General features: G+C 36.6%; 1 protein-coding gene and 1 long non-coding RNA gene across 4 annotated transcripts in view; one reads left to right on the top strand and one right to left on the bottom strand.

Annotated features, from left to right (window-relative positions):
- The window catches only part of LOC105425203 (Z band alternatively spliced PDZ-motif protein 52), a 34,132-nt gene that overhangs the window by 3,210 nt on the left and 8,252 nt on the right, over nt 1-22,670 (bottom strand). The window contains exons 2-16 of one of the 3 annotated variants that reach the window (XM_025217799.2): nt 15,911-16,062; nt 15,376-15,547; nt 15,128-15,264; nt 14,720-14,820; nt 13,267-13,519; nt 11,263-11,448; nt 10,916-11,015; nt 10,160-10,309; nt 9,515-9,571; nt 8,314-8,449; nt 7,820-7,864; nt 1,756-1,906; nt 665-851; nt 468-588; nt 134-249 (exon numbers count right to left, since the gene is read on the bottom strand). In XM_025217799.2, coding sequence (XP_025073584.1) covers nt 134-249; nt 468-588; nt 665-851; nt 1,756-1,906; nt 7,820-7,864; nt 8,314-8,449; nt 9,515-9,571; nt 10,160-10,309; nt 10,916-11,015; nt 11,263-11,448; nt 13,267-13,519; nt 14,720-14,820; nt 15,128-15,264; nt 15,376-15,547; nt 15,911-16,062 — 2,064 coding nt within the window. Of the gene's footprint in view, nt 1-133; nt 250-467; nt 589-664; nt 852-1,755; nt 5,486-7,819; nt 7,865-8,313; nt 8,450-9,514; nt 9,572-10,159; nt 10,310-10,915; nt 11,016-11,262; nt 11,449-13,266; nt 13,520-14,719; nt 14,821-15,127; nt 15,265-15,375; nt 15,548-15,910; nt 16,063-22,670 lie in introns of all 3 variants that reach the window. The other 2 variants (XM_011635865.3, XM_025217800.2) reach the window with 2 other exon arrangements.
- Nucleotides 16,078-22,670, top strand: part of LOC148938205 (uncharacterized) — a 30,786-nt gene continuing 24,193 nt past the window's right edge. The window contains exon 1 of the long non-coding RNA XR_016141361.1: nt 16,078-19,773. This is a non-coding gene — a long non-coding RNA (uncharacterized LOC148938205). The remainder of the gene's footprint in view (nt 19,774-22,670) is intronic.

The following is a 22,670-nucleotide window of genomic DNA, read 5'->3' as shown; positions in this document are numbered from 1 at the left end:
TAAATCTGCCTCGATTTATGACTACAGATCTCGAAATATTATGATTGTCGTAAAGTTTTAAAAAAAAAATAAATAAAATGCACAAACTAAAAATAATCCTGACAAATAAATAAATTTTTCCGTAAATTTTTACCGTGCAATTGAAGCACTGGCTGTGATAGTTGTTGTTCAGGGCCTCTACCCAACGATCACCAGCCTCGACTGGGAATCCACATGCGAAGCATTTCGTGGTGAACAGCTCGTTCCAGTCTGTATTAAGAAAAAATTCGTTATTTAATATTTTTTATATTTAACTGAATAATAAATTGGCATTTTTTTTATATTTAATTGAACAATGAAATAAAAAGATCTCAAGTTATTTCATATTTAGAACATATTTTTGTCTTATTTAATATCATTAAAGACAAAAAGGCAAATTTTGATATTAATATAACTTATGTATTTTGTTTAACCGTGGAAAAACTAACCAGCTTCGCAGTAAGGCAATCCTTCCTCTAGGAAAAACGGACTGTTACCGAAGAGCTTGCCGCAATAAGCGCAGTTGAAACATTCAGGATGGAAGTGTTTTCCAATCGCATTTAAGCAATCCTGTTACGTGGTGAAAAAACTATTAATGTATTGAATCATTGCGATTGCTATCGATAAGTTGCTAATATATACTCACCCCTTTGATTTTGCTGTTGCATTTGTTGCACGTAGGCGCAATGAATCTTTCGAAACAGTATTCGCAATAGAGTTGTCCTTTTTCCTCGACAAAGCCGATATCTTGAAGAGGACGACGACATTGGGCATTAACACAGACGAAGTGATCGGGGCACCAGATTTGACCCAAAGCAGTGATGAAAGGCCCTCTATAATTACATTGTTATAATTAATTTGATGATTATCATTGCACACGACGGAGGCTATATTAGATATTATTATTCTTATAAAAATGATTTAGCTTTTAAGCTAATTTTAGATAGCAAGCAAACTATAATTTATTGATATTTTACAATGTTTGCTGAATAATACGCTATATCTTTCAAAAAACACAATTGTTAATGGACATTTATTTGTAAAGGAGTTTTATACAAACCTTATGCATTCTTTGTCATTGTCTTTACAGCACACTGGTTTTAGACTGAAGCCGTTTGATTTGTGATTAATATTTTCTTGGTTAGCTGTCAACAACGTGCAATGGAAATCAATTGTTAATCAAATTAGACAATTATTATTTATTAAATGAAATAAATTTTTGTATATCACTCTGATAAGCAAAAACATAAATTCTCAAGCATAAATATAACAAAAAATATTGTATGCAAGCTTATATATTTATAATCATATAAATTAATAAATCACTAAAAATCAGAAAATGATTGTGTAACTGTGGCGAATTAGAATTACAACACAGAGTGCAAGTATTTTGCAAAATACCTGAAAACAAAATTATAATTTTTAACTCAATATTCTAGAAAATATATAAATCTCTGGTACAATAAAATTAAATTTTATAAAAAAAGTTGAAATTTTCCGAATAATTTAAGATCAGAATCGGGAAGAAAAAAAACAGTACCTAAAGACAAGAATAGATTTACATGCACACATGAACATACATCAAAACGAATGCCAACAAAGAAGAAAAATGTTTATAGAAAGCAAAACAAACACGTCCAACGAGGAGCAACAGCAAAAATAACAAGCATCATCATCATCATCGTCGTCATCATCATCATCATTATTATTGATTTGGACAATCGTAGCCTCGAGTACCTGACGTATGAGTTGCAATGAGCACACATAGGAATACGTGATCCTGCTCCGACAGCTTGATTCAGGATACCCCGTCCACGTTTAGGTGCGCTGCTACCAGCGAACGATCCGCTCTTAGAACCAGCGCTGCTGAGGCCACCGATTCCGCTACCTAAATCCGGGTAGGACGACAAATTTGGGTCTACTAAACTCTGGATCTTACTAGGGGGATCACAATGGATCTGGTCCTGACAGTGATTCTGAATGCTTTGGCAATGATTGCCGGAATCGCAGTGGGTTTCGCGATAGCTCTGGGTGTGATAATAAGTGTTCTCGGTGTAACTCTGGGTCTGAGGAGTCTGAACTTGGGTCTGAACTTGGATCGGCTTGTAAAGTTGTATTACAGGCACATTTGATTGGCCGTTTTTGGCGGTCAATCGCGCAAGCTGGCCGCTCAGATTAGTGCGAGGCTTAGGAGGTTGAGGAGTTGGCGGGGGAATTTCGTCGTAAGGAAGTGGGATTTGAGGAAAGGGAAGATTTGCTTTAGACTGATTTGGACCGGATTTTTTGCAAGGTGCCACACAGATGGAACCGTCGACGCACGGGGCCACACAAATGTCAGAATCTTGACAGTTCGAGATATTGAAGCCGCAGCCGAATTCGCGACCGCAGGTGCCTGACGGTTGACCGCAGGTGCCAGGTCGCATCCCGAATGAAGGTGACACGCACACACCCGATCGATCTTTTGTGGCTGTTACGCAGATTCCAGATTTAGGACACGTAATCTGGCCATCGCAGGGCACCACGACAACGCCAGCCTTGATACCCTGATCGGAATGCGCTTTGCAGGGTAGAACGGTTACCCCTGTTTCCGGACAAGGTCGCGGTGAAGGAGTCTCATATCGCACGTGACGCACTTCGGTAGAACTGCAGTAAGTTGGCTGTCTGGCCGGCACAGATGATGTCATAGGACATGATAAAGTAGGCTTCGTATTGCTTGCTTTATTAATAGCACAGATACTTGGTTTCGGACTTTGTGGTGGTGTTGGCGGTGATATCTCTTTCCGCTCACATTTCTCATAGTCTTCGAATACTTGAAGCGCTTTTTTCACGTGAGTCGCAGTATTCTGCTGCTCGCTGGTCTCCTCACTTGTCATACTCCGTGTTTCTTGAAATTGGGCATAAAGTGCGTCCGTCGGACTCGCATCGAGACTAGTTTCTTTCTCATCATAATTGACAATCCTCGAAGCAGAGTATTCTTGTTTTCTGTGACCGCTATCGGTATCTTCCTCCACGTGGTAGGAGATTGTCTTGCGTGAAGGAAAATGCACCGATCCGCGTTTGGATGGTGGTGGATTCTCTCGAACTCTTGGAGCTTGAGCCTTTACATAACAAGCCGGTGGTTCGGGCGGGCCTTGAGCAGGTGACTTTGATCTGCCAGGCGTTGGAGTAGGTGTTCTGCTAGGAACAAACGGCTGACCTTCTACAGGTCCCTTCTTCATTGCCACCAAGTTTCTTTGATAGGCAGGTATAGCGTCCGGCTTTTTCAAACCTGCCGTGAAAGATTTGGACGATTTGGATATTTCTGCTCGAGATTTTGCGGCAGGTGACGCGGAAGAATCTCTCAGACGATGATCAGGCGGCGGAGTGGGCAAAGGTCGTGGTCTCGATTCTTTGATTTCCTTCTTAACATACATTTGCTCTCGCGCGTAAGATTCTTTCATTGTACTTTCTTTGCCATATAAAATATTTAACGGCGGACAATAATCGCCGTTTTGAACTTGAAGATTCGGAGTCTCTGATCTGACAATCTGTTGATCCTCTGGCCCAATTTCACGACTTAAAGGAGTGTAAGGTCGTTCGGGTGCTATCGTTAATGCTTGCTGAAAAGGTGAGATTGGTCGGATTTCTTCTTTGGGCGGCGGTGGCTTGGGCCGACATCTATGGTCCAGATAAATGGTCTCTTCGGTATAAAGTTCTTTTACACTGGAGGTAGCGTTCAACGGCGTGTATGGTCGATCGGATGCAGTCGTCAAGGCATTCACCATTTCAGACTTCCACTCCTTGGGCGTAGAATTTTTTACAGGTGTGTCCGATAAAGGTTTTGGGCCGGTCTCCGTTTCTTTCAAGAACTGTACCTTCTTCTTACATGTCTCCATGGTTTCCTGAGACTGCTGTCCATATCTCGCGACAACATTTCGTTTCTCTGGCGCCTGTTGGTCCCGAAGACTTTGGTGAACTTCTACTTGCTCACGCAAACTCTTTCTACGTTCGTCTTCTATAGCCGCTTTTCTTTTTACGCGTTCATGGACTAACACTTCTTCGGTAATTTCTTCGTATGTTTCTTTTGTGATTTTGGAACGTCCAGGAGTGGACCCTTCCGATTCCGTGATACGTTCTTCTCGCACAACAGTTCTTCCTAATGGTTGCTCTCGTATTTCCTCGACTTCTTCATCTTCTTCATTGAAAGTCACATGTTTCTTCGCTTTCTCCTCCTCTTCTCGTTTCCTTCGTTCTTCTTCTTCTTGTTGACGTTTACGTTCCTCTTCCTCACGCTTCTTCCTCTCTTCTTCTTCCTTTCTTCGTTCTTCCTCTTCTTCTTCTTTCTTTCTTTCCTCTTCCTCTTGTTTTGCCTTTTCCAACATTTGCTGGGCGTCGATGGCCGACGTAACCGTCTCGGCTGACTCCTCCACAGTTCGTTCCATCGTGTCCTCCACTTCTCGGTTGATATGTTTCTCGGTTCTTCTTACAAAACATTCAGATTCTATTTTGTCTTCCTCCTCCTCTATCTTCGGCGTGCTAGATCTCTTCATCGGTGATGACACTCGTTCCACAGTCTTTTCGAAAGTCTCTGATTGCTTCGTGTGCATACCATCCATCGTCTCTTCAGTTGTCTCGGTGATGAGATCATGTTCACCTTGAATACCTTTCGAAACTTCCGCTTCATCCGTCTCGTCACTTCTCAGATTGGTAACTTCAGTGTCGATTTCTTTGACCACCTCTGCGGGTTGTTCCTGTTTAGGTATGGGCAAGGGCGGTTTCGGGCAGATTGTTTGCTCCTTTCGACAGATCTCCGCTCTGTAAGCTCGTTCCTCTCGGTGTTCCCTGCCGCCTGTACGTTCTCGATGACAAACCTCCCGCTGCATGAATTTCTTGTAAATCTGTCCTGCAGGCTGTTGCTGCTGTGTCGCATAACTCTGTTCGTAGAGATTCGTGCCTCCGCCGCTGACAGTCGCGGTCCATGGTTTTGGAATCGGTTGAACGATTCTGGTAGGCGTCAATGATCTTCGAACACTGTCGGTCGAACTTGGTCTCGAAGTTGTCATATCTGATCGGGAAGTTCTACTGCTGGTGTCCACCAGCTCGACACGTCGATATACCGGTTGTCCAGGACAACTCACCCGGTCCATCGCGTCAATTTCGTGTCGAAGACCGCTATTTGTCAACACTTTTTCTACTTCCTGATCTATGCTTTCACTTCGATATCTCTCGGTTCTACGACTCAAAGCACGCTCGCAAGCCTCAATGCTGGCACGCTTCTCTTTAATCTGGTAACACCTTTTATCAACGGGATTTGGATTAATATATAAAGGACTGGCAGTGGGATATGTGATATCCTCGATAGGTTTTGGAGGTGGCCAAACGAGACTCCGACGTGCTTTTACGGAATTAGAACGGGAGGATTGATCTCTCGTACTTTCCACGGTCTCGTAATAACAGGATCTTTCATAAGTCTCGCTGTTGGAAGTTTCTAGGATGGCAAATGAGAGGTGACGATAGGTAATGGAGATGGTTAGTTTGCCGAAATTATAGGGAAGAGAAAACACGACACACAAAAGTACATGCGTTCGGGAGAGTGAATGATCGATTAGATTCGTCGGGATATGTTAGAAAGAACAAACAAAAAAAAACAGAGAAATTTGCAGTGAGTAAGAAGCACGATAAACCGCGTGCACCCGTGGTCTCTTTCCAAATTCGTAAAATTATATATTTTAAATATATGCAATAAATAGTTTATATTTTGTCTTGCTATAATTGCATATATTAATAATTTTATGATAAAAAGGAATGTAGGCGATTTAAATATTTTTTAAATAATAATATTCATTAAAATTCGATTAAAATTTGCCTTATATATATATATATATATATATATATAAAGCAAATTTTAATCGAATTTTATATATTTTATATATTATATATATATATATATATATATATATATATATATAAAATAAAATATTTATTATATTTTCCATAACATATTTGTATGTACAAATGTGCCCTAAAATATTTGCCTATCTTTTTTACAAATTTATAAAACTTGTAATTTTTTATTTCTAAAATATTTTATTAATATTTTAAACCTTTAAGGAGTGATAAAGAGGAATCGAGAATATTAACTTAGTTAAAGAATTTTCTTTTAATTTAGTATTTAGTAGATATTTTTTCGACGAAAGAGGACCACGAGCACAGCTCGGTATGCAAAATTAAGAAAAAGAAGCAAAATTATAAAACATTTAATTGAAGATTTAATCCTTGAAAAGAAATCTTTTTTTAATCGTTATCATTTAAATCATTCTATGATAATTATTTAGCATTCGGTATTTTTAACTTTAGAGCAGCGTGAATGCTGCGAGTCTGCGTGTATTATATCACTTTCAAATCGGTCGTAAGTAACAAAAGGATTCTGCAACGATAATGTGTGTATTAGCATCGATATTTCAATATATGATATCATCGATGCAAAGCGAAGAAAAATGTAAGTGTCAATACGAGCATTGATTGAAACGAGTAAACGGCGCAGTAAAAATATCAAAGTAGATACATTCATTCAATGAAGAACTTATATTTTATTTTGCATTTGCATTAATTTATCCTGAATTGATGACAATACAAACTGTCATCGAATAACACTTTGGTATTATCATTAAATCTTTATATTCTTTCACGATTTTCTTTCTTAGAAGAAATTATATAATCACACAAAAACAATTTCGAATATCATCAGAATATAATAAACATTGTAATGTTATATTGATAATCCGATAGATACCGATAGACAATTGTCTTTAATATAATTAAAGATAATTTTTTTTCTCATTGATATTATTTATAATTATTGAAAAGCCTTTTTCTATAAAACTTGAAAGCAAAATCGTGAGTAGTGAAATCGGTTTCAATAATCTGGCACTTTTATCATCTGGATCGTGTTTGCATTTCGGTTGCCAACATGAAGACGACGACGGCGCCATTGAGAGCTATTGATTCATGCGAATGTGAGGGAGAAAGGTCTGGGTTTCGGGTTGAAAGACGGACCGGCTGAAAAAAGATAAAAGAAAGATTATGTGCGGAAAGAGAGGTTACGATAACGGTGAAATTTCTTGAATAGACACGGGGATCGATCTAAACGTTTTCCAGAAAAGTTGCTATCAGAAACTGCTGATGGAGTTTATTAAATGTTCAATATTTTTTGAATAATGTTAATAATATGAAATTTCATTACTATGAAAATAATATTATATGAAACTTTTAATATAGAAAGAAAAATATAAAACTTGAAAAAGAAGAAAAATTATTTTTCTATTGTGCACTTGTGTATTATTATAAATATTAAACTTGTTTATCTTTCCATAAACAATTTCTACGTATTTTTTCTTAAAAATATATTTGAAATAATTTACTACTATTTTTTGAATAATTTTCCGAGTGCATCGTGCAAGCTTTTGAATTGTAAAAAGGGATGAAAGCGCATATATTGGAAGGTCGCTACGAACTGTCATAGCTCTCAGAGTTCGCCGTCGTCATCGAGATAACGACGAATGATAAGGAGCCGAGAATGAAAATTTCGAATGAGATGAGATGGTCGAAGAGAACCTCCCTCTCTCCCTATCACTATTTAAAGAGACTATGATGTATGGGCCAATGAAGACCAATGATCAATATAAGGATATACATATGTGTATACGCGAGCTGCGTGCAAGGGAAAAAGAGCGATATAAAATGTGAGGACGTAAGCCAAAGGAGGCGTATCAGCCAAAGCTCGAAACTCGGTCAACCGGCGGCTCTAATCTATTCGTCGTACCTCTGAAAGGCGAACTTTTTGGCTTTGGCAGGGTAGAATACCGACCTATTTGCAAGAATCGAAGGCAGAGTTAGGCCAAGGACGCATAAGGCGAGATTGCGATTATCTTAAATCGATTACGAGATCGCTCCTTTATATTTTTTAGATAATTGCGTAAAATTGACGCAAATGAAATCTTTTCCGCCAGATGAAAAAAAAAAAGATGAAGAAAGGAGGATTGTTTTTCTCTACCTGTTATTGCTCATAGAATGAATATTTCGATTTGACGCAGAAAATAGAAAGTTTAATACATCTTTAGACACTTAAAAATTAAAAAATAATTACATTACCTTAATTTTTCTTTTTGTATTTGTGATTAATGTTTTTATGCGACATTACGTAATCTGAATTACATAAATATATAGATAGATCTTAAAACGAGTTTTTGTCATTTTCGTATTTTTACATTAATTAATGCACCGAATCCATTCATATTAATAATAAACTTAACTTACCTGTCACAGTTTGGCTTTGAGGACGTGGCAAGGTACTGCTTCCGGAATTTAATGTCGGAGCCGAAGACAAATTTGATGAAAAGCCACTCGATCCACCAAAGGGTTTAGGACCAATGAGATTATTGCTCGTTGGTATCTGTAAATTTAGATATTTTTCGCTTTAATTACTACTATTATAATATAAATTTTTATCTAATTTCTCGTATAAAAAATGGAGCATTTTGCGTTTAAAACGATACTTTAATGTAGTAATTTATTTTACATCAGAATTATTAATTGTTTGTTTGGATTATTCTTGAGTCAAATAAAATAATTCTTCTGAATGACGAGAGATAAAATGTAAAATTAAATCACAAGTATAGAATTAACAGATTACAAAAGGTTGTCAGTGCCAAAAATAGTCAAACATGCGAGATTCCGCTGTCTTGATAATGCCTGTTAATACAAAAGTGCGATAGGTTAATCAGTGACCCATATCACAAAGTCTCAAGGAACACTGTACTCCTCCTGTGCTTAAAATTGTTATTTTAAGCTCTGCTACGAAGGTCACATGCGAGCAATTACACACAATTTTATTATCAGCATATGAAGTTTTTGAAGATAATTAATTGCTGCATACGTGTACATGTATATGAGACGAGAATAGTTGTCCGTTTTAAAAGTTTATTTACTTTAATTTTTATATTTTTATTTAAAAACTGTCTGTCTATACAAACATTATTAGCTCATTATTATTTTTTTACACAAATGTAATTTTAATAGATTTTTAAGTAAATTACAATAAACATATAATCTTTACATCGATAATTATTTTAAAATTCTATTGCATTTTGTATTAACTCAAATTTAAATTTAGATCCTAAATTAAAAATTTATTATATAAGAAAGAAAAAAATAGTTTAGCAATTTTAAGCTTTAATGTTTTATATTTTTATGACTATAAATTAAGAAAGATATATCAAGATACACTAATCGAAATAGATCGAAGCTCTAAAATTAATAATTTCCAATCATACTGATCGAATATCACTTTATAGTTACGTCGTACAGATTTGATAAAAACTCAAATTTATTTCTATGGCGTTTAATCGAAGCAACGATATCTCGCACAGCGTCGATCTTTTTTGGGAAAATACTGACGATTTTGAGAGAGAGAGAGCAGAGATCAAAGAAAACGTTACGAATCGTGCTGGGACTTTACCTGAACTGATCGTAAGCTCGGTGGATCGACGGGCGAGGAGCCAAGGCGGGTGGTGGACTGCAATGCATAAAACGACACAACGATGTCATGTGGGACGAGCAATTAAAAACGGGGTGGGAGAGAGCAAGAGGGACGAAAAGACGAATCGACAGGAACGATTACGACAGGCCGATTAGTCATGAGATTGAAACAGTCAGTCGCACAGATAGTGATATAATATAATTAGGTAGTCGACTTAGAGACAACGAGGAAACTGATTCAAGGTCCACCAATGGAATAATAAACTAGTGACTGATCAATTAGTTTCGTAATAACATTTGATTTGCAATCGATAATTCTTAAGTAATCATTAATGTATCAATTATTAGCAAAAATTTTGAGATAAATGTTTCCCATAAACTAACAAAAATGTTCAGAATTTATATATGTATACATATTTTTCTATTTCTTGTATTATAATGTGCAATATTAACATTTAGAATACTGTGCCTTTATATAACTTTTAATAAACTCTATGCGTATTTTATCAGTTTTATCAATTATATATCAGTTATTTGATGATGATTTGATGATGATTCACGCAAGGAAAGTATGATGAAGGATAGATTAGCAAGAGCGAATGCAGTTTTCGAGCACGTTGCCAACCTCTGTGCCACCTGTTTGGATGGTGATCGTGCTCGTGAACGTTTTGGATTCGCCGTTGCACTCGCCATTCCTGATGCATCCGTTCGTTCCATTTGAAGTCGATCGCCATGTATGATGGGATCCGGAATCGGGGCTCGTACGATTGCACGCCTGGAAAAGCGATTAGTGCCAAGCAGGGACCACACTTGTTAAACTCTCAAGATAAGCGCGCAAATGTCGTAAACACATTTTTTCCGACACACGATGAAATTATGTACTAAATTTATCATATTTTATTATTTTAAAGAAAATTTAAAACCTCAATCAATCGTTTTAATAATATTTTTGTCAATTCTATAAGAATGTAATGAAAATTGTAATCATCTTAAAGATACAGCGCATACACAAAAAAACGTTTTTGAATATTCGATACGATACGATAATATTTCAACATATTCTTTTTCTGTTTAATCATTAAAATTATTTTTTAATTTAAATCTTTTACAACTATGACGTTATTGTATTACATGATCATTATTTCGCAGATGACTCAAGAAAGAAATGGTTAATGCGCGAGAAATTTTGCCACGACCTTCGTTTGATTCGCGACTATAAGAAACGCCATGAAATCACGCGCGAGTGCAGCAAAGCCACACGATCAATGCAAAATACTTGCTTCATAAGCCATGCCAAAACAGGCAAGAAGATACGTGCGCGAAAAAATTTGCCCGTGACCATGCCTCGTAAAGAGAATCAAATTATGATGAAGCAACTCACGGAGAATGGCTGAGGCGACGATCCATGATTGCTGAGGGGTGGCGATAAAGGTGCATTCGCCAATGCCGCACTGATGGTGCTAGCTGGTGCTTTGCCACCTCTGTCGAATCGCAAAGGATATATTTTGTCAATTATTTGTATTTCGATATCGTCTAAATTTACTCGTTTATTTATTTGCATCTATCCTCGCATGTTATTCTGTTTTTATTTTTATTTCCGCTTTATATAATTATTTTACATCATAATTTTATTTTTATCTTTATGTTTTTCTTTAATAAAATTCTATATTAAATTTTTTAAAAGTCCAAGATAAATAAAATAAATATTATACAAGTTGTACAACTTACGGTGGTATAGTGATGGGCGTAAGACCGGCCGGAGCATTTTGCCTGGCGACGAGTTTCGCGTGAATATCGCAGTATAATTTATTGTTGATATTGTAATAACCGACATTCTTCAGGGACGTGCCACAGGTCGAACACTTGAAACATTCCACATGAAGGTTTTTCTCCTTGATTCTGACGAAGACACCTCTGAAGAATAATAAATAAGTTAATAACGCGATCATTTTACGTTTTCGTGCATTAAATTAATTTTCTTTAATTAACATAATAACAATAAAGGTGAAATAACGACGCATCGGATGTGCCACGAGTTTTGAACTTTATTACCATTCACTAGAGCAAAAAGAGAGAACGAAACATAGGAAACTCGATACCTCGACGAAGGAGGCCGGGAATAACTATTATTTTTATTATGATCTCCATGAGAAAAAATTATCTCCGAAATGGGAATGATGAGATGGGTAAAGCTACAAAGAATGCGCATAAAATTGATTTTTGTAGCCGAGTGAATGTTTTAAAAAATATAATATAAAAAAATAACTGATATTTAAAACTAGATGAACAATAATATGTGTAAATGCTTGAAATGTAATGTTGTGATTGTAACGTTCGTAATGATGTATTTCTTTAAAATTGCGATCGTTAGAAAAAAACGAATATATTTTAATATAATTTTTACGTTTACAAAAAAATAACGAAAAATCAAGTGTAATTTTAAGTATCTTCTTAAAGAGCCTCGTAAAATATTATCTATAATAATAATTAAATAAATTTCATGTGCAAAAAATTATTTTCTATTATTCGTTAGCACGAAAAAAAATTAGACATCGAAAAATATTGCAAAAAGGCTCTGCTTAAAGATACGATAAAAAAAAATACGACATAAAAATCCACAAAAATGTTCACAACATCGAAAGCGGTTTTTTTATACGTTATCATTCAGTGTGCTGTAAATGTGCGAAAAGTGCTATTAAGAGTGCAAAGAATAAAGAGACATTTAGATAGGGCTGCATTCAAGCTGCGAGCGAATGAGAAACTTTTATTTCGCCCAGATACGACTTCCAGTAGGTTGTAAGCTGTAAGTTCGAATGCTCACATATGATCAAAATTCGTCCAGAGATAAGAGCAATAACAAAAGTGCTTCTTGAAGAAGCGATATTGACGAAAAGAGGCGGCAGAGAAAGGCATGCTCCGAATTCATCAATGAGACACTTGTGCGCTTCTCTTGCGTGAAGTAATTTCTACAAGTTATTACTGAACTGTAACTGTTTTATATCATTTGTACGATTTTTTATTTTATTTATTATCGTTATTTATTATCGTTTATTATCGGTTATTAATAATGCAATTCTGCATTTTTGTGAGTAATTTTTTATATTTTTTTTTTGTAAATAATTTAAACATTTATAGAAAGAGAAAGGAACGTGCACATGTTCTCTTCGAATCGGAGTCTTCAAGATGATACTAGCGTACGACAATCGAGCAATTCAGGACGGCGTCATTTTCGGGAATTTTTGACGATCGTACGAGGCATATGATTCGTTGAACTGAGAGCAATAAGATTGCGAATTATATCTTTATTAAATATAATTTTTATTATATTACTGGTATTATTGGTATTCTAAGCAAGCAACTACGACTAACATATGTTAACCGAAAAAAAATCTCGTTAGAAAATGTTTATCTACAATAATATTCATTTTAATATTGACAAATTTAATTTGACGAAATTTATTAAAATTATTAATAATTCGTTGATGATAAATAATTTTTGCAAGTTTATTATTAATGTAATTTTATATAATTTAAAATAAATAAGTAGCTTTGGTCAGAACAGAATTTTTAGATATTTGTTGTGATTTATAATCTAAAAATCTGGACTACTACAATTAATAACTTTTAGAATCGCTCTCAGTGTACGAAAACGTCTCGAAAACGCCAAAACGAAACCCGCCGCGGCCGTCTCGTGCACAGGGAGTGGCAAGAGTCTTGCTCGTAAATAGTTACACGATCACTCGGTCGCAGTTGCTACAAACAACCCCGCCCGGCGTCGACGACCCCGAGCCGGCGGATTCCTGCTTTTGCGGTTGTGCTTCTCGATTCCTCCCGGATTCGTCCATCCATACAAAGTGCCTGCTATCGGCAGGTGCGCCACCACTACCGCCCATAGCATGAAACAGAGGCGTAGGTGACCTCGGTGAAGTAGCCCTCCCGCCAACCGCGTGGCTCACCGAGGAGTAAAACTCTGTTCTTGAAGGAACTACGACATGGAAGTAGAGAAAAAGCGCCATGACAGGGCAGCATCGAGAAAGTGTCGGATCGAATATGACTGTTCGATGAAGGCCCTCGGCGATCGCGTTCGCCAATCTATGCGAGTTTCCGTGTTCTCAGATTAAAACGTGATTAATGAAAAAAAATTCCAAAGCTTTCCTATATTTTATTTCATGCAGAAAATTAATTTAAGAATAAATCGATATAAAAATTAAACAGATCGATATAAGCCTTATAAGATTGCATCGTCATAAGGTTCCAATCTGAGAACTGGAAATCCACACGATATTCGATACGTTCCGTGCGCAAGTGAAAACTGGCTGTCATGAACTGGCTGTCGTAGAAATGAACGCGATCGTGACTCTTGGCACTATTCTATCTCCTCTCGTCGGTGTCTAGAATCTGAAAATAAAAGAGATGCGCCGAAACGCGTCCACGATCACGTAAACTTACACGATGAGCCTTTCGCACTCGGCGCAAATGTTCTGTCCTGGTGGTAGGCTTGTTTGCGGCGTCGATGGAGATTGTGGCTTCGTTTCCGGCGCCTGGACGGGCCTCAATCCTGCCAGGGCGGGCGAGGACGGCGTTATCACGCCGCTCACGGCACTTGGCTCCGCTATTTCGCAAACAAGTTATCGTATCGGCATGCAACAGGTTGGCTGGAACCGATTCTGGCCCAGCTGATCAGTCGCCGAAGAACGCATCGGTTTTGCATATGAGTAATTGAAATTTAAATAAATTTCAAAGAGAATAGTCGTATTATAAATAAAGAAGACTATTCTGTCTTCTTGTATTTTACGTAAATTTACAAAATCTCTTCTACGTGTAGAATACATTTTTAAATCGAGAGATTGCAGTTATTAATGTATAGATGGAATAAATAATAAATTATTTACGAAGATTTTATTGAAAATCTAATATTTCAAAAGTTTGAAATTGAAACATTTTGAAGTAATATTTCGAAAATTTGGAAAAGACTACTTAAGTTGCATCCTAATTGATTTTTAATAGTTGAAAGTTCATAAATTTCATTTAATCAACGTTCTTCAACGATCTCATATAATTTACATGTGTATTTATATGCATGTATAATTAGAATAATTATATATATATTAATATTAATAATTTTTAATATTGAATTTTTAGAGAAATTATTGCGCCACGTGTCAGTAATATGAATTTTACTAACCAGGTTCTGGCGTCTTTGGTTCCTTATCCGCTTCTTGTACCATTTTGAAAACCTCGCTGTTCTCAGCATTGTAGTTCTTTTCGTTCTTTTTGAAATTCACTCTGCAATGTTTGTATCATAAGTAAATTTTTTTGCGTTTATTAAGACTGGCGAGATCAATAATATTTGTTGACGGAATTAATTGATTAATCAAACAATTAATAATATAAATTTTTATAAACTCTTATAGCTTTATTTAATTACTGCAATATTAATATCCGGAAAATCATTTTTTGACAACGATTATAATTTTTGTTATAATATAACTTTGATCCGAAATTTCAATCCGAAAATGATCTTAAAAAGCACCGATTTTAATCCCGTCACCAACTATCTTCCTCTTTTCTACATCCGATTTCGTGATTTTACCCAAGGACACCACCGGCAAGGACCTCCGCTTGAGCGGACAGTGTCTCCGCAATGGTTTCCTCACTGTAGATCCCCACGGGGCTGTTGTACTGTTTGTTCACGATAGACTTAATTGGACCGTCGCCGGTGCCGTTCAGCTGAAAATTATTGCGTTCCGGTGTAGAAAAATAAATAACTAACTGCCTTTTCTGTGTTTTTGTTGCGAAATTGGCGTGGCAGACGGACGCGGATTAACAGTTGATACTAACGAATGGCTTGGGGCTGAAGTTGTGTCCGCTGCCGATGAGGGGTCCATCCTGTTTTTTCGCTGCCAAAGAGGTCTTTGTGACCGGCGCGATGTTAGCCGCGGATGCGGTGTGCATCGGAGATGGCAGGCTTGCGGTTGCGGGCGTCACATGCGGTTTCCAGGTACTACCGCCTCTGTAATGATAATTTATCGCTCGTTAAAAAACGTCGGCGGTGGGCTTCGAATTATACATCAGTTGCAGTTTCCTTAGTAAAACCATAACCATTTGTATTGCGAGAATAATATAAATTCGTTCGGAAGAAGAAAAATTGGACGATTTCTGCGAAAACAAAAACTTTACATAAGTAGATATTTTGTTTTATTCTAGAATTTTACGTGTATAATAATTAATAAACATGATAATATCTTTTTAAGGTAAATAACGAAAAGAAGATTAAAGATATTAACGCTTGACGTGTTCTCCGAGATTGTAAAATGATATATTTTTAAATACTGAATCATTCGTTTGTTGAACTTTATTGTGTTTAATGTCTCACCTTTGGACAGTTATTTCGAAATTATTTCCAGCCTTGACTATGACATCTTGCGCGTCTTTGTGCCTCAAATTATACATGTCGGTGGTGTTGACTTTGATAACCGCATCGCCAGCTTTAAGACCGGCAGCTTCTGCCGGAGAACCGCTATTAACCTGCAATCAAAGTAGATTGATTCAAATTTATATGCTGAGAAAAATCTGAACTATCTTTATCACTGATAACAATTGTTATCTATGTGAATAATAAAAATGTATAAGTAATAAAAAGTAAAGTGTAATGTAAAAAGTGCGCAATATTGACTTAAAGATAACAATAAAAGAGGATTTAATTAGCTGCAACTTTTAGAATTTTTGTCTCGAATTTCAGATCTATTTTTATAAGATGCATTGCTGAATCAGAGCTCTTCTCTCTTCTCCAGACCCCAGAGCCACTATATTTAAGTGCACGCGCGTTATTACGCCTCGAATGTCGGACACTGTGCATTCATTCACGTTAGGGACAGTGTCGTCGTCAGAGACGGGGAGACGGTTGACAAAAAAAAGATGGGATGAAGAAGACGTTGAGGGAAAACAGAAGTACCCAAATTAAAAAATCAAGCGGTTCTTTTTGTAAGCGATCTTTCGTCGGCGTTCTTATCGAGCGTGCTAATTACGATCCGACTCGGTGATTATGATGATGATGAAACAAAATTAACAAAGATCTTTTGTGTGTCGAATAATGTGAAAAATAAAAAAGCGAAAAGTTTATCTGAACTAACTGAATATATTATTGGAAAGTAATTATATAAAGATGAGAAATTACTTTTTTTATCATTCAATCCAAATTTTATTTAATTAATTCTTGGAATGTTTTATGCAAATAATGTAATTTTAATGTTCTTTTTTTTCGTAAAAATCAAAAGTAAATACTGCAAATTCTAAATTGTCTGAAGAAAATTAAATGTATATTTTGGAATAACTAAAAATGATTAAAATGATTAAATAAAAAATGATTAAAAATGACGTCAGATAAAAGATGACTATTGAATTTATTTTTTTAAATTGCTTGATTTTATAAAATTATGTTGATGTTAAACGCGATAAATTTAAATGTTTAATTACCGGATAAGACTGATGCTTTATTTCATCATTGCGTGATGCATATACAATAATCGATAAGAAAAGACGCACGCGAACATTCGTTATCGAGCCTGTCGTAATTTTTGGCAAAAGATCGAAAATAATTAATGAATTTTGGCCCAATTATAGATGATCGTGCGAGGGTGGCCACGAACCTTCTTTCTATAAATATATCTCGCAATTTATCGCCGTTATTTTTATTGCACGTCGCGCAACAGGAGCAGCCCATAAAACATACAGATGGAATAGATCTTATTTCGTTCGTCTCCTCGAAAAGTGGGTCGCTTCTTAGGCAGTTAGAAATATGACACGATATATATTTCGCATTCTATAAATCTCACAAAGGTGATGATAATTTTTACGAATGGCTTTACGCTAACGAATTTTTATTATAATTTATTTAAATCATTTCCAAAGTCATTCTTTTGATAAATGAGTTAAGAAGAGTCACGATCACAAAAAAAATATTTCTATATAATTTATCAAAGGCATGGAATATTTGCTTCTACACACATAAACATCAAGAGCAAGAATGCGATGTTTATATTTAATTATATTTAATTAAATGTAATTTTATATAATTATATGTAATTATATGTAATTATATGTAATTTTTTAAAAAAGCAAATACAATTGATTACATTTTTGTAAATCACAGTAGAAGAAAGGGAAAATAATTAATTAGTGGCATTAATTGAAACAATTAATTGTATCGTCTCGCAAATCTCTAGATAATCTCTAGATAGATCACGAAGCAATGAAGCATTCTGTGGAATGAATATTTGGATAACTCCATTAGTTTTACTTAGATTCACGTATTTTATCGTCGCACACAGAAAGTGCTTCTTTAATCTTCGCCACGCGAGTTTCGAAAGTTATTAAGAAAGTTTTTACGTTCTCACTTAATGAGACCTAAGTCTCTTTCTCGGATGAAAGGAAGTGGAAGGGCCTGTAACCATAAAAATGCCACTTTCGAAAACGTATGGGCTTCTATGTGCCACGGTTGGAAAAGTCCCATCTGTTACTTTCTTAGATTTTTATTAATCCTCATTAAAGTTTAAGATTTCATTTAAGATTTCTCTGAGATTAGATTTTGTTTATTTTAAAATGCGCTATTCGATATTCGTTGTCCACTCTCTTTAACATACTCGCGCGAAACATCGCGTACCAGCGCGAAATCAGAACATGAGCTTGAGAGGGCAGTTTGATCTACGCGTGTAGTTGCCGCAAATAGAAGCTCGCAAGCTTGCGTCATCGCCCTGTGTGTGATCGTAATACCCAGTTTTACTGTTCAGCCTCGTCTTCGATTCCGATAAATTCCGACAGTCTAGAACACACAACTTCAAAATGATCTCTTAGGATTAGAGAGTTACGATCACGTCTAGTCTATATATATATATATATATATATATATATATATATATATGTATGTATATTATTAAAGAATATTTGCATTTTGAAGAAAGATTATTGAACTGCTCCTTGTATACGAATAAATATTAATCCGAATAATAATTGATCATACAAAAGAATATTTAATTTTACGTCGTTACGAATACGAAAGCCTACGAGCAATTCAAACTAGTCCCGCTTTTGTAAATATTATTAATAATGTATGAATCGCAATTTACAAGAGCCGTAAGTAACGAACGAGCGCGCTTCAGCGGCGGGAGGGGGGGGGAAGAAAATTGAATGTCAAAAATCTGGACGAGTGGCCGGAAAGTATGCCACGCGTTTCGCGCGTTGCGCATTTCCTGGCGACCGTGTGTCTTTCGGCTGATGCGCCTAATGGTCCACCGATCTTCACGGTGTCCCTGCGGTGTCCACGAAGACGTAGGGACACGAACGTAAGTCAGGGTTAAGCCGCCGGTGGGCAGACCGCTACTAAAAATAGTCTTGGACCGGTCTAAAAATAGGCTTCCCCCGAAGACGTTACGATCGTTACGTACACTCGCGGTCGAGTGTCGCAGCGGTAGCCGAGAGGTAGAATGCATCGAGGTGCACGGCAAAAACTCGTCCCGATGCACGCGACACATCGTCATCCGCGATCGTTTCCATTCAGCGAATAATTACGCCCGTCAATGCCGCGAGAGCCGATGAATGAACGCGCGAGAGGAATACATACCGTCTCCGGAGGTGCAACGATCGTTTTCTGCGAAGCGTCGATCGTAAAGGATTGAGAAATTACCTCGCCTTACTACCCTTACCCCTCTTCCTGTATTCTGAGAATTAACGAAATAAAGGGAATTAAATAAAAGACACCGTTACGTCGTTCTATAAATATTGTATGAGCGCGCAGTTTGATTCATGATTCAAGCTTGAATGAGTACTGCTAATTTTAGAATACGGATTTTATTAATTTCCTGAAAAGAAGAGAGAATTGCGGCGTGTCTTTACTCTTGACGACTTTTATTAATCTGCCTAAATGCAGATAAATTGAATTCGCTTTCCATGATGCATTCTGCACACTCGTTCTATATATGACGTCAGAAAATCGATGGCGATTGAACAATTAATTCAATTCATCGATGACACGCGCAAATTTGATCTCTCGCGATTTATAATACCAATAAATCCCCGGATGTCAGTTATTGTGTCGGAAACATCACCACATGTCCGCCTGTTAGAATTGTTCTAAAAATAACTGCCGAATATATTCGCGCGCGTGTGTACGTACGTGTAGATAGGTAGATGCGGTCATGTGTGTAGTGAAACCGAGAAGGAGAATACACCAAGGTGTACGAGGTACGCATTCCGATGGGCGGGTTATCAGAGACGGATCCATCCCACCTTCCCATGTTGGAATGCATCTGTTCTTTTTTCCTCCGTCTCTCTCTCTCTCTCTCTCTCTCTCTCTCTCTCTCTCTCTCTCTCTCTCTCTCTCTCCTCCTCTCCTCCCCTTTCTCTGTCTTACTTAAGCTTAGGACGAGGACTCTTAAAGGCTCGTTCATACGTGCGATATCTTCAAAAAGGCCGCACCGACGACAAACGCATTCGTGCGAACCAGTTGCATTTTATGCTGGCAAAACGTGCAGAAATGCGAGACGTGTTTCACATTTTTCTGCACGCGGTGGTTTTCTTTGTAAGCGCTGTCGATGCGTCGGGAGAAATGAAGCGTGCGCATAAATTTTCATATTTCATTTTTGAGTCGCTATTAACATGAGAACGATTTCACTTTTGAGGTTTAATCAGGCGTTTAATGTTTAATTACATATTTTCTCGGGCTTATTTTAACAATCTGTTGTTGTTTTGCAAAATTTGAATTCTTTGCCAATATGCATTGATATAACATATAACATGATTACAACAATAAACATAGTGTAAATATATCGAATAAAATATTAAAACTTTCTTGAATTTTAATTATAAAGGTCTACACACAAAAATATATTTAAAAAAAATCAAAACAAAAAGATAAAAGATGCTTTTAAATCATAGATATTTCATAGAATTGTAAAAATAAAAAATGATTTTTATTGGAATATATTTACACGAATATTTTCATAAGGATATATTAAATTGCAGAGAGAAGCGAAATAGTTTTTATTCGTCGGTCTTTTTCGCTTGAATCATCCCGCTTGAATCATTCGAGGTCGGATGTATCGATGCGGCGATGACGAAATAAATATCGAAATGAAACTGAAAGCTAAATGTCTCCGCCGACTCTTGTGATGGAAGAAATAGACAGCAACGTCAGACCGAAATTATCGGCGCACAGTCGACCGTACACGCATACAGCTCTTATCTCTTCAAACAAACTATTCGTTGTTATTACCGTAAAGTATAACAATATACGTCGAATGCAAATGTGTATATTATGCATAAAAAATTGTAAAATTTTATGTGAAGTGCTAAATGCTCGATGATGTGATCTATGTAGATATTTCAAACAAATATTACTATGAAAAGTCTTTATAGATTATTTCAACTTTTATCTCAAGTTTCACTCTTGTATTAGAGATAATCGACATATGGAAAGATCTAAAATTATTGAGAATGATCTCAGAATCTTGCACAGCATGCCAAATTTCAAGAGACGAAAACGAGAAAACGGAGGTCAACGAGAGTGTGAAAGTGGAATCGGTTGTCAGAGGTGCATATGAGTCGGCATGACGGAAGAGACGTTGAAAGGAATCACAAAGGATAGCAGAGAAATATGTACTGATACGTCAGAAATGCGTTGGAAATGAGTGTGAACATGTGCCACTTGAGAAAGATATCGAAATCGTATTGATTGAAGAATTTATTTTATTTAATCTGCTTAACTTCTCCTTTAATTCAATCACGACACGACATTTTTTTTCTTTCATTGCGCTTTAGTAAACGAGCTTTCGAATTTTTTAATTCCTCTGAGAACAGGAACGTTTGAAAATGATCGAGGGATGATGTCGTAATTCTCGACGGAAATGTTTTCAAGCTGAACGAATCCGTCTGCGATTATTTCGCGAAGCGGAGAGCGATCGGTTTTCGCAAACACGGCGCGAGCGTTTGTTTGCGTGTAAGCGCAAGGTTAGTTATTCGAGTTATTCGACAACGAAAAAAAAAAAAAAATAGAAAAAAAAATATCGAAAACGCTTTCAGTCATTCTTTTGATTCGTCGAATCGTCGAAATTCTTCGGGGCTAATATTTGTACGCACATCGACCGCAGCGGAAGGAAGAGTATATGGATGGTGCGGAGGTACGTTTTGGTACTCGCGGATGAATCATTTCTGATGAATGAATCCTGATAACCTCAGGAATTCCGGTACATGATGAGCTCATGTTAAAAACCGTCCGTAAAATAGTGACGAATGGTAACGGTTTGTCACGCGCGTTTTGCATAAACTCAGCATCAACTCAGCATAAATGCGACGATGACTTCATCCCAGATTGCAATTCGTCGAATATATTAAAATGTGAATTCTGCTCATTATTCATTTAATCATCGAGATAAAATTATACATACAAAGAGCTCCAGTTTCCTACTTAATTTTTTATGAAATTTTTATATCAATATTAATTAAATTTTTCTACTAAGAGCATGAAAGATCTCTCAGCGCATTTTTGCAGCGAGCGACTTTATATTGTCGAAATATTCTATAAAATATTCTATCAATTTAACGTCATATTAGATATATATAGAATTGAAGAAAGATAAGGATTTTTGTGCCAATATCCTTGTAAAAATTTGTAAAATATAATCATCTTTCGAGATCGGTTTTGTCTGATGGAGATTTAATTTGAAAGCTCAGATATTGCCTTTATATCTTTACAACAATATTGGTAAAAATTGAACAAATGTTTACGCACGACGAAAATATATGGCGCCCGATACCATCGGCCTGCGTTCTGCTTCTCTACGACGCGGATTCGCAAATGTATATATAGTTCAGCGCACAGTTCGACTAACCGCCGTCGTAATCGTGACACAACCGCCACGATGCCGATGGGGGTGTCGCATTACCAATGGATTCACGAGGTGGTATGCCACGACAAACAAACGGGAGAAGACTGATTTCTGCCCCGACTTTTGGCAAGTTTCCCACGACTACCTCCCACTATCTTCTCCCCATTCTCGAAATCGAATCGACATTTACGACAACGGCACAACGAAATCTCTGGTCTTCGTCATCGAGATACAATTTCACCCGCCGAATTTTTC

Source organism: Pogonomyrmex barbatus, unplaced genomic scaffold (genome assembly GCF_055798465.1).
Source record: "Pogonomyrmex barbatus isolate J1 unplaced genomic scaffold, ASM5579846v1 scaffold1, whole genome shotgun sequence".
NCBI classification, from domain to species: domain Eukaryota; kingdom Metazoa; phylum Arthropoda; class Insecta; order Hymenoptera; family Formicidae; genus Pogonomyrmex; species Pogonomyrmex barbatus.
Note: the sequence above shows the minus strand (reverse complement) of the source record. Positions and strands in the feature narration are given on the sequence as shown.